Genomic DNA, 16174 nt, shown 5'->3' on the forward strand with positions numbered 1-16174 from the left:
AGAACTGTTGAGGATATCACATACCGAAAGCTGTACAAATGAATGGGTTAGAAAAGATCAGTAGAACTTTAAGGCTACTTAAGGATATTGACAAAAGAAAGTTAAAATATTTTGGACACGTTGAAAGGATGGAAGGAGGATTTTCTCAGAACAGTAATAGAAAGTAAAGTTTCTAGAAAAAGAGGAAGGGGTCACACTCCACACACACACACACCAACCATCAATGAGATGGATGGTGTGTGGAGTGATTGATCTTCAGAGAGTTGAAGCCTACAGAAAAGCAAACAACAGGGCTACATGGCGAGGCCTGGTATGGCACATCACAGAGCACCGGAATGACCATACAGCATCTGTGGATGCTCAGTGAACATATAGATAGATCTAATCATATACGATGACTATTTTTTTGAAGAAGCCAAGTGAATGAATGACCACAGCAGATTTCTTGATTTAACGTAAAGGGCATAGTGGCTGCATCGTAATTGTATAATTTATGATAGTTTAATCATGTGCAAACCCATATTTTTCTTTCCTGTTTGCTCTTTTTTCCTTATGTCAAGACCTGCTTATTTGACTTATGTCAGAATATGAAATTCTATAAGTATTTGAATGTATATGGAAGGGAAGAGATCTAAAGGTTATAGACAGTTTAGATATTTTTGCAACCTATCCTGATATTATGATCCTTGAGTAGCAGAGTATACTGATGTACGGGATGCAGTATGGAAACAGACTTTCAGTTCTGAATGTTAGGACTGTGGTAGGGAGAATGTAGAAAATTATATCTTCTGTACAGCATTCCTGGTATATCCATTAAGGACAAACTGTTGGAGAAAAAGAAACTGTAGTTTTTTGTTAAGAGATATGATTTGTGACTTGTGCTTGGGAGAAATGGTGAAGAGAATGCTGCTTCCTGTTAAGAGGTAGTTTCTCTGCACTCTCTAATTCTAAATTGTGTTGAATTTTTAGATAGAATAAACTGAGAGAATGAAGAAAGTTCTTTAAATCAGATAGATCTAAAAATGTCATCAACTGATCTCCACTAGGTGGCAAGTTTTGGATCTGCTTGAGTAAGTAAATGTTTTTCAAAGTTTCCCATTAAAAGATTCCCCATAGACAATCCAAAAAAGTTGGTTCCACAAACAATTGTTCATTTAAACAAGATGAACTGAAGGCGGTGCTTAAACAGTCATGTGACATATGGTGAGAAGTCTTCAGTAAAACTGAAGATTTCATCATTGACACAGAGACTTGCAAGGGTATCAGACAAGATGGAAATCTACAAGTTTATGAATTGTTGATGTAAAGAATCAGAATACCTAATATTTAATAATTTAAATATATCGTCATCATCAAATTCTTGCGATGTACCCTCAAGGAGTGTATAGGATATGATAGCACTACATGAAAAATTTACATCATTACTAACTTCCTATCTACAATTTTCCTCCAAATCAGTCTGTTACCTATCAAGACTCCAACATTATCAGAGCTCATATTTCTATCTTCTAAGGTACTTTTTACTGTATCAATCCACCTACACCTTGGTCTTCCTCTGGGTCTTTTTCCCTGCCAACCTGGCAGAGAACACTTGTTTGCTAATATTTCGTCTCCCATTCTGCTTAAGTGACCATACCACCTGAGATTAGCTCTGCTAACGCATTCCTGGATGCTGACAATGTCGAGCTCTAACAATATCCTCGTTTTTAATATGATATTGCCTTTACTTTTGACTCAGCTCTCAGATCCATAAGTTAAAATTGGTTTGAACACTGTCTTGTATACAACTAATTTAGTGTCTTTTGACTAATTTCTCTTTTATTCCATATAAATTTTTCAATTGACTTCCTACCATACCAGCTTTGTTGATTCTGTTTATTTCCATATTTAACTTACCATCTTCACTAAAAATCATGCTCAAGTAGCTGAAATGTTTTTACTTGTCATTTTCAGTGTCTTTGTCTTGTTATTGCTGACCTTCATACCATATCTATTACAACAGTTATTCAGTTTAGTCAGGGAATGTTGCAGACTTGTACTGAATTTATTTAAAAGTATAATATCATCTGCATAAAGTAAAGAGATGAGATTAACATGTCCAATTTTGATATCAGATTTAATACTACTTGCCTTCATAATGTGATCCATATAGATAATGAATAACAGTAAACCTTGTTTACTATACTCATAAGTGATTTCGATTCAAATATTAAGCATAAAGTTTCTCTTTGCTAACAATATGAAGCTTGCAGAGTTATCAGCTGTTCAGATGACATAAGCTCTTTACAAAGCAATCTTAAAAGAAAGGGTGGATAAAGAAGTGGATTCTAAAATTTAATGTGAACAAATACAAGTATATGCAATTCAGTAAGAATATAATATCAACCCATAACTCGTACATGCCACATGGTCACTTGATGATGTAACAAACGAATTCTTACCAGATGGGCCTATTGTGGGTTTTCTCTGAGGCAACTGAAGACCAGTTACTCCAGTTACATCCAACAATCTTATTAGAGTCTACCAGAAACAGATCATTTAATCTAAAACTTGTTCTTACCACAGCTTCATGCTTATTGTACAAACTAGCTAAGAATCTGATAATGTGTTGAAGGAAACCCATCACCCTCCACAGTTTCTCATACTGAATATAGTCAAAATCTGAATAATTTACTAAGCACATTATCAAAGGAAGTTCCCTATACATCTTAATGATCTGATCTCTGGTGCACTTGCCTTCTCTAAAACCTGCCTGGAGAATGAAATATAAACCTTTAGTAATGGGCTAAGGATTTTGTTATTGTTATTTTTTTTATTTATTTATTTTTTTTTTTGCATAATCAAGAAACCCCACTCTAGAGACCAAACACTGAACTTTTTCAAGCCACTTCAGACCTCAAATAAAAGTGATGGTGATCTCACACCTAAAACCAATCATATGTTCATGTCCAGTTAGATTTATCACAGTTTGTTGACTGGAAAGTGAGTATGTTATCATTCAGATGACCAGGCTAGCTATTCTACTAAAGATTATTTACAATAATTTTAATAGAACCATTAAAAAGTATTGTCAATAATTCTTAATTGAACCATTCTAGCATGAGAGATTTAAATTTCTATAGTTCTTGTACTCCTTTATATTCTCCCTTCTTGTGCAATGGTATGAATACTATTCTTCAAATCTCTAGACCATGCTTCTTTCTCTCATATCCTTATAATCATGGGATTAATTAAGGCCACCTCCTATGGCCTTAAGTGTAAGCTTAAACTAACCAAAACTGTTGTGTGTGTGTGGAGACAGAGAACACATTTTTTTACTTGGTTATAAATTAAATTAAATTTGCTTGTTTAATCCTTTGTGAGCAAAGAAAATATATCAATGAAGTATCTCCTCAACTAGGCTTTTGTATATAGCTGATGACATCACATCAATTGGCTTAGTATGCATTCATTTTTGAAATTATGGATTCTACAACAGTGTTAAAATAACTCTTTTTATTATCCCGACGTTTCGATCTTCATATCAAGTTCATCATCTGGAGCATACATAAATATACAAGACAAGCTGCACTACATTTCAAACCATAAGTAAGAGAAACAATGATTTGATCACATGCTACTCACCCACATGACCTCTAGTGGGAAAAAAAAAAAAATTACATCAAGCTAGATTTAATTTATGATTACATGAATAAACATTCTTGATTACAGATAGTTTACCTTCCAGTAACAGTGATGTCCTATTTCTATTATTACAATTGTTATTTTTGATTTTAAAAAATTATTTATAAATTACAACATGAATAAACATTCTTTCTTACATAAATATAAAGAGCCAATAGGCTTCATTTCGGCGATATAAACATTATTTAAATTAAGGGGATATTAAATCCCACAATGTTTTAAAACTGAATAAGAAACTCAAAGATTGGAATCAGAGTTTCATGCCGAATATAGTACAATAAACTATAAAAGTATCGGCGATTACTAGCGTGAGCTGATGCAAGTAGTCCTAGTACGTAGTACAAACTCGGACAACTTGCAGCAAAGGAGGTAAAGTTCTGATCGCTATTCTTGGCATTTTCCATAATGTAAAAACACATTTCCTAGGAAATGTATGCTGTTATTACATTATGGTGGGAGGTCACTACCCAGACCGGTTTCAGCCTTTATTGAGGCTTCATCAGTGAGTAGCTAGACCAAATTAATACCAAAGCGTATAGCAAAAAGAACTTATATACTCTGTATAGCAGAGTATATAAGTTTATATACTCTGTAAACTTTTGATTTTCTGATTAGCAAAACAAGTGTTCTCTGCCAGGTTGGCAGCAAAACAACCCAGAGATATAGTTGGATTGATACGGTACAAAGTGCCTTAGACAATAGAAATATAAGATCTGATAATGTTGGAGTCTTGTCAAGTAACAGAATGATTTGGAGGAAAATTGTAGATTGGAAGTTAGTAATGATGTAAATTTTTCATTTAGTACTATAATATCCTGTACACCCCTTGAGGGTATATGTCAGGAATTTGATGATGACTGTAGAAAATCCAGGATACTAAATCTAAAATAACTTTAATACTAAAAAATAGGACATCACTGTTAAAGAAAAAATCTGTAAGAAAGAATGTTTATTCATATTGTAATTTATAAATATATTTTTTTAATCAAAAATAACAATTGTAATAATAGAAATAAGACATCACTGTTACTGGAAGGAAAACTATCTGTAAGCTAGAATGTTTATTCATGTAATCATAAATTAAATCTAGCTTGATGTCTCACCCCCCCCCCACTAGAGGTCATGCCAGTAAGTAGCATGTGATCAAATCATTGTTTCTCTAGCTTATGGTTTGAAATGTAACGCAGCTTGTCTTGCATATTTATGTATGCTCCAAATGATGATCTTGATATGAAGATCGAAACACCGGGATAATAAAAAGAGTTATTTTAACATGGCTGTAGAATCCATAATTTCAAAAATGAATGCTGATCACCGTGTAACACCAAAAGAAAGCCTTAGTATGCATAATGTTAAGCACAGATCCTTTCAGGCATGTATAATGCTATGCATTATGCAAAAGGTCACCCAGACCAGCTTCCACCTTTTATTGAGGTCTCATCAGTGGAAACCAGACAAAGAGATAAACACCAAGGTTTAATTAATGCAGAAGTCATATAATTCCTATATACAAGTAGTAAAATGGTGTATTACCTTATTATTAAAATACAAACCAGAGGATGTGTGTTTTGCATTGTGGGATACTAATGCAACTGATGTGAAGTCATCAGCCTCAATAAGGCTGTTCATGTATTTTGTTTGCTTACAATAAAGGACTAAACAAGATAATTTCCTGGCAAGATTAATTTAATTTGCAAGAGGAAAAAAAAAATCTACATCTATCCCTAATCCAGAGTATTTTAATAATAAACTGGTACATGAGATATATATATGATGTCTGTCTTATTTCACTGAACATTATTATCTCTTCTGGATCTGGATGATGTCATTTTAATAATGCTCATCTTTGGGCTTGATTCCAGGAAATAGAGCAGTCACAGTTTTTGCTGTCACTGAATAGAATCACTAATGAGATTTTTATGAGTTTTGGAGTGATCATTCTAGATCTTATAGATCACTGAGTTTTTGAAGAGAGGTAGGATTGCAGAAGCTCTTTCTATGGAAAGGGCTTCTGCAATCCCACTGGTAAATGGCCTATTATTAATATCAGAGAGATACAAGTTGAATAGACAGGCTTTAGAAAAAAAGCTAACAAGAAATGGTGCTTCACTTGTAAAACAGTACCATAAGCTTCTTTTCCTACAAGTCTCAGTGAGGCCAATACTGGATTAATGCTCCCAACTTTACATACAAATTAAATAATCAATAATAACAATAAAAATACAGATCTTTGTTATATTCCCATGCTTTCTCGACTATTTGTCGTAAAGTGAAGATCTGATCCTGACAGCCTCTATTTGGCCTGAATCCAGCTTGTTCATCACCAAGCTTTTCTTCCACAATTCTTCTCAACCGTTTCTCAAGTATACTTGCATAGATCTTGCCAGGAACACTCAGTAGGGAAATACCTCTGTAATTCTCACATGCAGTTTTATTTCCCTTTTTATATATGGGTACTATGAGAGCTCTACTCCAATCATCGGGAATTCGTCCCTCTGTCCAGGCTTTCTGAACTATGCAGTGCAGCCACTGTAAGACTCTTATACCACCATACTTCAGCATTTCTGGTCGAATATCATCTATTCCTGCTGCCTTTCCACATTTCAAGCCTTTCATGGCTTTTTCTACTTCTAGTATGGATATGTATTCCTGACTGCATGCCTGGTCAGTGTTTTCTACCACTGTGCTGTCATCACTGCTTGTTTCATTTAGCAGTTTTTCAAAGTAATTACTCCATACTTCAAGGATATCTTTTTCTTCCGTTTTCATGTCACCTTTATCATCTCTAACTCCTTTTACAGCACTCTTTCCTCCATTCCTAAGCTTCTTCAACAATCTCCAGAATATTTTGCTACCTTCATCATATTTATTTTCTATATTCTTGCCAAAGTCCTCCCATGACTTTTGTTTAGCTAGTTTTACACAGTGTTTAGCATTCTTGCATTTGTCTCTATATTCTCTAAGAGCACAAGCTGACTTATTTGACAGGAACTTTTGGTATGCTTTCTTCTTTTCCTTCACTGCCTCTTTAACTTCCTGTGTCCACCAGGGAGTTCTGATTTTTTTATCCTTACAGATAACCTCACCACATACCTCTCTGGCAGAATCAATCAATGTTTTCTTCAGAGTTTGCCACTGAATCTCCAAGGTTTGATTCCTGTTCTCAAACTCTTTCATTTTTTCTTCAATAATCTTTGTGTATTTTAGCCTACAGTTCACATCTGAGAGCTGCTCAACTTTTATTCGCTTTAAAACTTTCTTACATCTTATTCTTTTCAATGTGAAATTCAATTTTATCCTGCTCAAGACTAAATAGTGATCACTTCCAATTTCAAATCCTCTGTACACTCTGGTGTCCTGCACCAGAGAAAAAACATCACTATCAACAATAACATAGTCAATGAGACTTTTCTTATTCCTAGCCTCTTCTCTCCATGTGAATTTTTGCACATTTTAATGTGGAACATGGTGTTAGTAATAACCAGTCCATGTCCTGAGCAGAAATCCAACAAATATTTGCCATTATTATTAGCTTTGCTCTTTTCTCCAAATTTTCCCAAAATATTTTTGTATGTCTCACAATCATTTCCTACTCTGCTATTTAGATCCCCAACAAGGACCAACTTTTCATTTTTCATTGTGTCAGTTGCTTTTTCTAAAGCCTCAAAAAATTCCTCCACTTCTACCTTAGTAGAATCTTCTGTGGGACCATAGGCACAAATAAGTCTCATTGTCCAGTTCCCCATTCTCATATTTGCCCACATTACTCTACTTTAGACTGCCTGCCATTCAAGAAGATTAGCCTCTTATTTTGTGTTGAATACTATGGCTACTCCTTCTTTTCCTTGATTGTCATTGCCTGAATATAACATTTTGTATTTATTGCTCAGAAAGATCTCACCAGTTTTGGTCTTTTTTGTTTCAGTCACCCCTATTATGTCAATCTGGTACTTATCTAATTCCTCAGCTAGCTCCATTTCTTTGCCATTCAGGCTTCTTACGTTGATAGTACCGATCTTTAACTCTGGTGATGTTGAGTTGGGGTTTATTTTCAGATTTGTTCCAGTAGCTAACTTTTCGCTGTTCGCCCTGGTTCCCTGGCGAAAACAACGGGGGACTTGTTTAACCGGGCGACGCCCCAACCGGCATGAAATTTTGTCATGTTGTACCATCATTCTATATTTTGGTTTAACCAATAAGAATACAATTTGGTCGGCTAAATCCCAAATTGCCAGCCCATCCTCGTCCGTTCAGTATCCAAGTAGATACCCAACAGGTTGCACCACGAGAAGGTGAGGATTGGACATTAGGTCAGAAGTCCTGGTCGGTTCTCCGCATTCCTTTAAAGGCTATGTGGAGGTCTCCTCTCAGTTATACAGCTTTGATCCTTAAGCATCCCCATGTATAAATTATATATGGAAAATATATGGTATCAGATAATACCAAAATACAGGTAACCCTAGTATAACGCGGTACTTATACAACGAGGTTTCGATATAATGTGGTCTACAAATTGTAGTAACCCTTGTTGAATGCGGTTTCATAAGACGGTCTACAAACTGTAGTAAACCTTTATCTTTTCATATATTTTTCAATGCACGACATAAAAATCAAATTTTATCTTCGTTAAATTTGCATCTGTCCGTATTGCGCATGTAGTTATAGGTAGCAAATTTATATTAAGGAAAATACCCTTTAGCATGCATGTAAGTCAATTGTTTACCATATAAAGTATTTATTGTTGAAAACTGTCTTCGTTTTCTGCCAGGAAAGTGCATTAAAAATCATAAGTGTGTTAAACTCAAGCTGAGCACTTTATTTTTTGGTGAGTTACATACAATATGTAATACTTTTTTTTTATGCAAAAAAAAAAAAAAATTATAGTAATGGTCACTTAGAGTGTTTTTGCGATATACGTGCTTCTTAATAGGGATAAACCCACCCACTGTAAACTGCCAAGGTAACAATTGAACAACACTGAAGATACATTTGGTTTCAATCAGCACATGAGACTCAACCTTCACGAACTTCTTCATAAGTGCTCCAATGTCTTCAATAGTGAATTAAGTGATAGGGAAATAGATTTAAATGAGGAAGAACTGGTATAATTAATAGATGACGTTGAACCAAATGGCAGGGAAAGTCCTGCCAAAGATTCTGATTGTGATGAATCCATTAAAGAATTCAGTTTAAAGAAATTAGCAGAAGGATTGGACTTGGCAAGAAAGTTATTTTATGGATAATGATCTCTCAAAGGAGTGCTCTGGAAAATTCTCAAGACAATTGGATATTTGTTTAGCTCCATATTATGAACTTAATAAAAAAATTGCAGCATAGTGGTAAGCAAGGTTTATTACTGACTTCTTGATAACTAAACCAGCCGAAGTATGCAATGAGAATTATACTAATGATGTCCAAGAGATTTCAAGTGATGACGACGTCCGGCCATTCGTAAATAAAGAACATCTACGAAATGTTAGTTTTGAAGAGAGTGATGATGATTAAAATATACACTTTCTTTTATTTTGCCTAAAACATTTATGTATTATGTGCAATGAAGTTTACAAACAATTTATAATTTTATACTATGTATTTGTTTCATAGTTTATATGTTTTCTTAACTTACATGAATTACCTGAATTAAATAAAAATATATTTTTGTTGGATATATCATTGTTTATATAAACAATGATATAAACACACACTAGCTGTGTGTGTTGAAAGTTTATTCTTCACTTGGTTAGAGTATAATAAATTTAGTTTAATCCTTTATCCAAATGTGAGCAAACAAAGTTTGCGCCTGAAAGTATCTTCAGGACTGGGGTAAAGTAGTACAACACCAGGGCACTCCTTGCAAAGGTGGAGCAAGCTACCAGCACTCTTATCTCAGTATCTCCTATAATGCAAAACACATCTCCTTGCGGATATGTCTAATGTTATGCATTAAGGGAAGGGCCACAACCCAGACTAGTTTCGACCTTTATTGAGGTCTCTTCAGTGGGAGCCAGGCCCAAGTGGAGATACCAGGCAGAAGTTCTGGTAGCCTTGCTCCACCTTTGCAAGGAGTGCCCTGGTGTTGTACCACCTTACCCCAGTCCTGAAGATACTTTCAGGCACAAACTTTGTTTGCTCACACTTGGATAAAGGATTAAACTAAATTTATTATACTCTAACCAAGTGAAAAATAAACTTTCAACATCTTTCTCTAAATCCAGAGTAATTTATTAAAAAAAGGGTGGCACACCATTTGGCAACTCCTATAGGTAGAGATGACCTGCTAATGCTTCTGCCTGGTATCTCCACTTGGGCCTGGCTCTCACTGAAGAGACCTCAATAAAGGTCGAAACTAGTCTGGGTTGTGGCCCTTCCCTTAATGCATAACATTAGACATATCCGCAAGGAGATGTGTTTTGCATTATGGGAGATACTGAGATAGGAGTGCTGGTATCTTGCTCCACCTTTGCAAGGAATGCCCTGGTGTTGTACCACCTTACCCCAGTCCTGAAGATACTTTCAGGTGCAAACTTTGTTTGCTTACACTTGGATAAAGGATTAAACTAAATTTATTATGTGTGTGTGTGTACAGTATACTGATCTATATGCTGCTCTGTTTATGCCTCAAAATTTTATCAATTTGAACAGCATTTCTCTCAGCATGTTGTAACATTTTCCAGCCTGGTTGGCAGAGTGGTGAGTGAATCCACTCTCCAACCAACAAGCTGTGGACATGGATGTTTGTGATTGTCTTTAGGTGGGAGATGTATTTCATCACCCTGTATGAAACCACTACCACCACCATCCAGCTTATTGGAGGCTTAAAATGGCCTAAAATGTGGCTTAAAAAATTCCATGTTTGTTTCTAGAGCAGGGTTTCCAGATCATGTAAAAAATGCAACAAAAATATATAAAATTGATGAAAAGAAATAAAAAAAAAAATCACGAATGGGAGTCGCACCAACAAGTTTTCATCTTTTTAACCAATATCTACAAAACTTAAACACAGATCCTTGTTATATTCACATGACTTCTAAATCTTACCTGGAACACTGAGAGAGAGAGAGATAATTCCTCTAATTCTCACATTTACTTTTATTTTCTCGAATTAATTCCTAATTAGGTAGGACAACCACTGTAAAACTTTTATTTGAGCTTCACTGAACACTTTTAGTCAAATAGTATCTACTTTGTAGCATTTCCACATTTCAGGTTTTTCATGGCTTTTTCTATCTCAAGTAGAAAAATATCACCATTCATCTATCAGCATTCTGTCACTTCTTGTTTCATTTAACAATATTCAAAGTAATTACCCCAAATGTCTAGAATACCTATCTTCAGTTTTCATGTTACCTTAATTATCACTTTGGATTTATTTTACACCAATTTTTCTTCCATTTCTAAGCTTTTTCAATAGCCTGCAGAACATTTTGCCACCTTTCTGATATTCATCTTCAATATTCTTCCCCCTCTTCCCACAATTTTTCATTAACTATTTTTACACATTGATTACTCTCAAGACACAAGATGACTTACTTGTTAAAAACTTTTAATATACTTATTTTCCAGGAAATCTTAAACTGCCTGAGCCCACTATGAAGTTCTGATTTTTCTGTTCTTGCCCCCAACTTCACCACACACTCCCTTGGCTGAATAAATGAATGTTTTCAAAGTTTGTCAGTGAAAGTTTGGTTCCTGTTTTCAAACACTTCCATTTTTTTCTTGAATAACATTTGTATATTTGCAGTTCACATCTGAAAGTTTGATATCCATTTTAAATTTGTGCATATTTTTCTGCTCAAAACTAAACAGTATTCATTTCCTATTTGAAATTCCCTACACACCCTTCAGCTAGTATGAAAATATCACTATCAGCAATAACACAATTAAAGAGGCTTTTTTTTTTACTTCTTGTCTGCATTCTCTACTTGTGAATATGTACACATTTGGAATGTATTAGCAATGATTAGTCCATGTCCCAAAAAAGAAATCTAGCAGGGACTTAGTATTATTATTAGTAGTTTTGCATTTTTTTTACTCCCAATTTTCCCATCACATTTCTATACATCTAGTATTTATTTCCTACTCTGCTGTTTAGATCTCCAACAAGACCAACTTTTCCTTTTTCTTAAGTTAGATGCCTTCTCTAATAACCTGACAAGTTTCTCCACTTCTTCCTTAGGTGAAACCTTTTGTGAGACAATAAAGGTTGAAATTGGTGTAGGTAGTGGCCTTTTCCATACATTATGGGATACAGTATCAGGGCGATTTGATGTGATGTCACATGCCTCCATATACGAGCAACCTACTGTGAGGGTATTTCATATGCTCAAGTTTGGGCAAAGGATAAAAACAAGAATTTCTTATTAACTATAATTTACTTTGTAACCAAGTGAAAAAACTTGCTACAGCACTAGCAAAACATGCTTTGGATACTCCATATAGGACCAGATAGAAGAAAAGTACAACAGTACATCTGTTTCAAATTGGAAAGGTTAATTTTGGAGATGGCAGCAGCAGCAATGAAACATTCCCCTGAGAAGGAGATCAAGAAGACTAGTCAGTAAAGTGAAGACAGGAGATCATTTCAGATACTTGGAACCTATATTCATAAGTCAGAACATGTGAGAAAGATGTAGATAATCATATCAACCAGGCCCATAATCTATTAAGCAATCGAAGAGTATGTTGTGCAGTCAGGACATCTACAGGAAATCAAGAAAGTGCTTTTTTTTTGGGGGGGGGGGGGTGATTTAAATGAGAGTCAGAAGATTCGAGCAGGAGCTGTGGAGATGAGTGGTTTATTATAGAGTATATCTCATCTTCAAAGAATTTGGAACAAGACCGCTATGGAGAGATTGAATCTGCGATATAATATGGTACAGTACTCGAAGCACTGATCTTTACAGTGGTATGAATTTAATGAATGCCCAAGGAGAGATGACTGAAGAGAATAATGAAATGATTACAGCCCAGAAGACTATCGGAAAAGAGAGTGGCCTTAACTTACATGGAAAAAGATGGGGAAGGTGATACAAGCCAATTAGTAACAAGAAGGTTCTTGAGAGGATCATTCACAATGTAGAGGAGAAACTACAATGCATTTCCACTACTCTGAAATGGAAATGCATTTAAAAGTGGGATACTAATTTAAACCACATGACTACTATCTTCAGCCCAGAGGATGCTAATGAAAATGAACTTATTTTTAATGCTTTCCACAGATTTCACTGAATTTTGCTTTGAAATGAATATATTATTTTTTTTAATATTATAAAAGGTTCCAAAATCTATACTGCAGTGTGCGGGCAAATTGTTTGACTGCAATAAATGCTTCAAATATTTATACCAGGCATAATGCCATAAAATATCATATTTAAACAAATGTTCAGAGGAATTCCTCTACCAAAAATACTTAAAACAATAAACTATTTTCAGAGGTTTTGAAGATTTAAAAATAATGATTGCCCAAATACCAAAAAATGAAGAGTATCAAATTCTATATTTGGTTTATTACAGCCTGTTTGCATAAACAGATTCTACATGCTATTTTGAAAGAAGATAAATTATGCACTTCTGCCTTCTCCCAAAATAAATCCTAAATGCACTCATTTTCTTATATTTTTTTATTCGGTGATGATAGTTTATACATTAAATTCACTCCAGAATCAGGCTCAGTTAGACCATGGGCTAGAAAACAACATGCCAGGTCAGATCTGGACTAAAAATTTTCATGCAGGTCTCCACTAGAGACAGGGGGGGGGGGGGGGGTGTTCTCACCCACAAAGTTCAAAACAATGATGTCTGCTTCCTGAAAATTTTTCATAAACTTGATTCTTCACATACAACTTGTCCATCTATCTATGAAATCAATAGCTATAAACCATTAAGAATTTAAGTACCTGAATTACATTATTATCTTATCTATTTACATTACAAATACTACTACGGTGATTTTCATGTTTAATTTCCATATTTTTCACATTTAAAAAAAAAAAATAATAAAAACAATACCTGATAGCACCAATACACTGTATACATGTTCTAGTTGTGGAAGTGGAGGTATTCTTGCCAAGTTCCTCCAAAAGTGTGTCAATTAGTTTATTAAATAATAGTTGGCTGCAGCTCATTACAAGGTAACCTGAAAGAGAAGCACTTTATCAACAAAACTGAATGTTTTATTGATAATGTAAAAAATTATATTTCAATAAAGGAATGCTCAGCTGAAATTGTTTATGCCTTTGACTTGGTTACATAAATGAGTCATAGGAAAAATACCCCTGGAGCAAAATGAATGTCTGATCGTCTTGTAAAAGAATGGTAAAAAAACTAACATGTTTAACAATCTCTGGATTGTGAAGATTTTAGAAAAGTTGTATGAGTAATTTATTCATACTTTACAATAATGTTATGACTGAGATAATGAAAGGCAATGGATGCACTATGATACTGTTGGACTTTGCTAAGACATTAGACAGGATACTATCATATAGGATACAGGATACAGGATAGATAGTATAGGATTGGAATATAAAATATCAGGGGCATGAGTGTCAGATCTAAGGCGATGAGTGATGTTTCCTGGGGATCGGTCCTTGGACCACAATTGTTCAATTTATACATTAATAATAATGGGAAGAAATAGACAGGAGATCATAGATGCTACTGATATGCAGCACTCACAGAATGACTTGAATAGGATGGAACTGTGGGCAAATGATAATGGTTGTCAATTCAGTGTTAGTAAGTGTAAAGTTATGCACTTTAGCGTGATGAGATTTCCAACACCATATTGTATTGGCAGGATAATGTTTGAAGAAACAGATGAGGATAGGGACTTATGGTTATGGTGTATAAGAAGTTCAAGTGAATACAACCCAGAGGATAATTACAATGCTGATGATCACATCCTTACACTGACATGTAAAGATAAAAAAAAGTCATTTTGTTTCTTTAAAAGACCATGATACAACCACATCTGGACTACTGTGCACAGATTTGGTCTCTGGATTCCAAGAGGATGAAGATGCTGGAGAGGGCACAAAGAGGAGTTACTAAAATGGTATCAGGTATAAGAAAGTATGTGAGCTGGTGCTGGTGATATGTGTGGCCTCGATAAGTCCTTGGCTTCCCAGGTCTCTGATAAGAATAAATTTCCTTTAGAATTTAGTAGTTTCCATGGTTATTATTTATAATCCGAAATAAACTGGTATAACCACAGTAAAATATTGATTTGTTTACAGTGACTAGTTAAAACAATTTCCAGGATCTGCCTCCTCAGGATTAAAATTACATAAAATATATTTTAAAAATTTTAAATAATCATTAACTATATCATTCAAAAGGAAAAAGCATGTTTTACTAAAACACACTAATTAGAACACATGCACACACATGTCAAACATGGGTGCCATTACATCTGGATGACACAAATCTGGCATTTTATCCTACATCTCTGCTAAGTTGAACTGTCATTGAGTCAACAATGTGTGGTTGAGTATTAAACTTTGCAATTATTTCTGAACTTTCCTTGAAACTTACAGATGTATCTCATACATAAGATATAAGACTCTGGAAATCTCCATGGAAGAAACATATTAGAGATGTACATCCCAATGATTTATTTTCAGACTTTTCCAATATTAGACAAGAATTCCATATTCATATAATCATAAAAACTGCAAATAACACACACAGGAATAATCTATCTGAATGTGTCAGACTGAAACACAGAAATGCAGGTATTGAATAACTCATCATATTATATAACACACTAGATTATGTACAAATACAACCTAAATATTTTCTTTATAACAGTTATATAACAATATAACAATTATCATTACTAAGGAAATTTTCCTTAGTAATGATAATATGTAACTTTCCAAGTTTGTTAATAAGCAACTTCATTATATAACAACTTTGTCTTTCAGTAAAATAAGCTTATTATGTACAGAAAGAGACTAATACAGCTGTAGTTACCAAAACATAGACATCCTGGTTGGTCGAGTGGTCAGAATATCCACTCTCCAGCTAAGAGGCTGTGGGTTTGAATCCTGACAGGGCATGGATGTTTGTTATTGTCATACTAACTCTATATAGAAAGGGATTCTGCAACTCTACCACTTCTGCTAGCAGAAGGCTTCCCTCCCAAAACTCGCTGAGGTACAGGAGTGATCATACATTATCAAACTGACGTCAAATCTAAGTAACTAACCAAAATATAAGACTCAGCCACTATGCACCATCTGCTGGATGGTTCACATACTGAATGATGACTCTAAAATACAAAAAAACAGTGTTTATTTTCTTGTCAGATGGCACATGAAATGTTAAACAAGCTTTTTATTTCAACATGACAAAAATCTAATGAATAAGTGGACAGAGTTATTCAGATAGAACAGAAATGAATATGGTATATTTTACCTGTTGCTTTAAAGGGTCACTTAAGGATCAAAGCAAGACATCCATATAACCAGTAAGGACATAAAGACCA

The 16174-nt window shown here is 34.5% G+C and overlaps 1 protein-coding gene across 1 annotated transcript in view; it reads right to left on the bottom strand.

The window, feature by feature from the left end:
* Cand1 (Cullin-associated and neddylation-dissociated 1) overlaps window positions 1–16174 on the bottom strand; it is a 414848-nt gene that overhangs the window by 269060 nt on the left and 129614 nt on the right. The window contains exon 8 of the mRNA XM_090392833.1: window positions 13693–13819. Coding sequence (XP_090248959.1) covers window positions 13693–13819 — 127 coding nt within the window. The remainder of the gene's footprint in view (window positions 1–13692; window positions 13820–16174) is intronic.

The sequence above is a fragment of the Typopeltis vanoorti genome, chromosome 5 (genome assembly GCF_054136105.1).
Source record: "Typopeltis vanoorti isolate ZY-2024b chromosome 5, IOZ_Tvanoo_1.0, whole genome shotgun sequence".
NCBI lineage: Eukaryota > Metazoa > Arthropoda > Arachnida > Uropygi > Thelyphonidae > Typopeltis > Typopeltis vanoorti.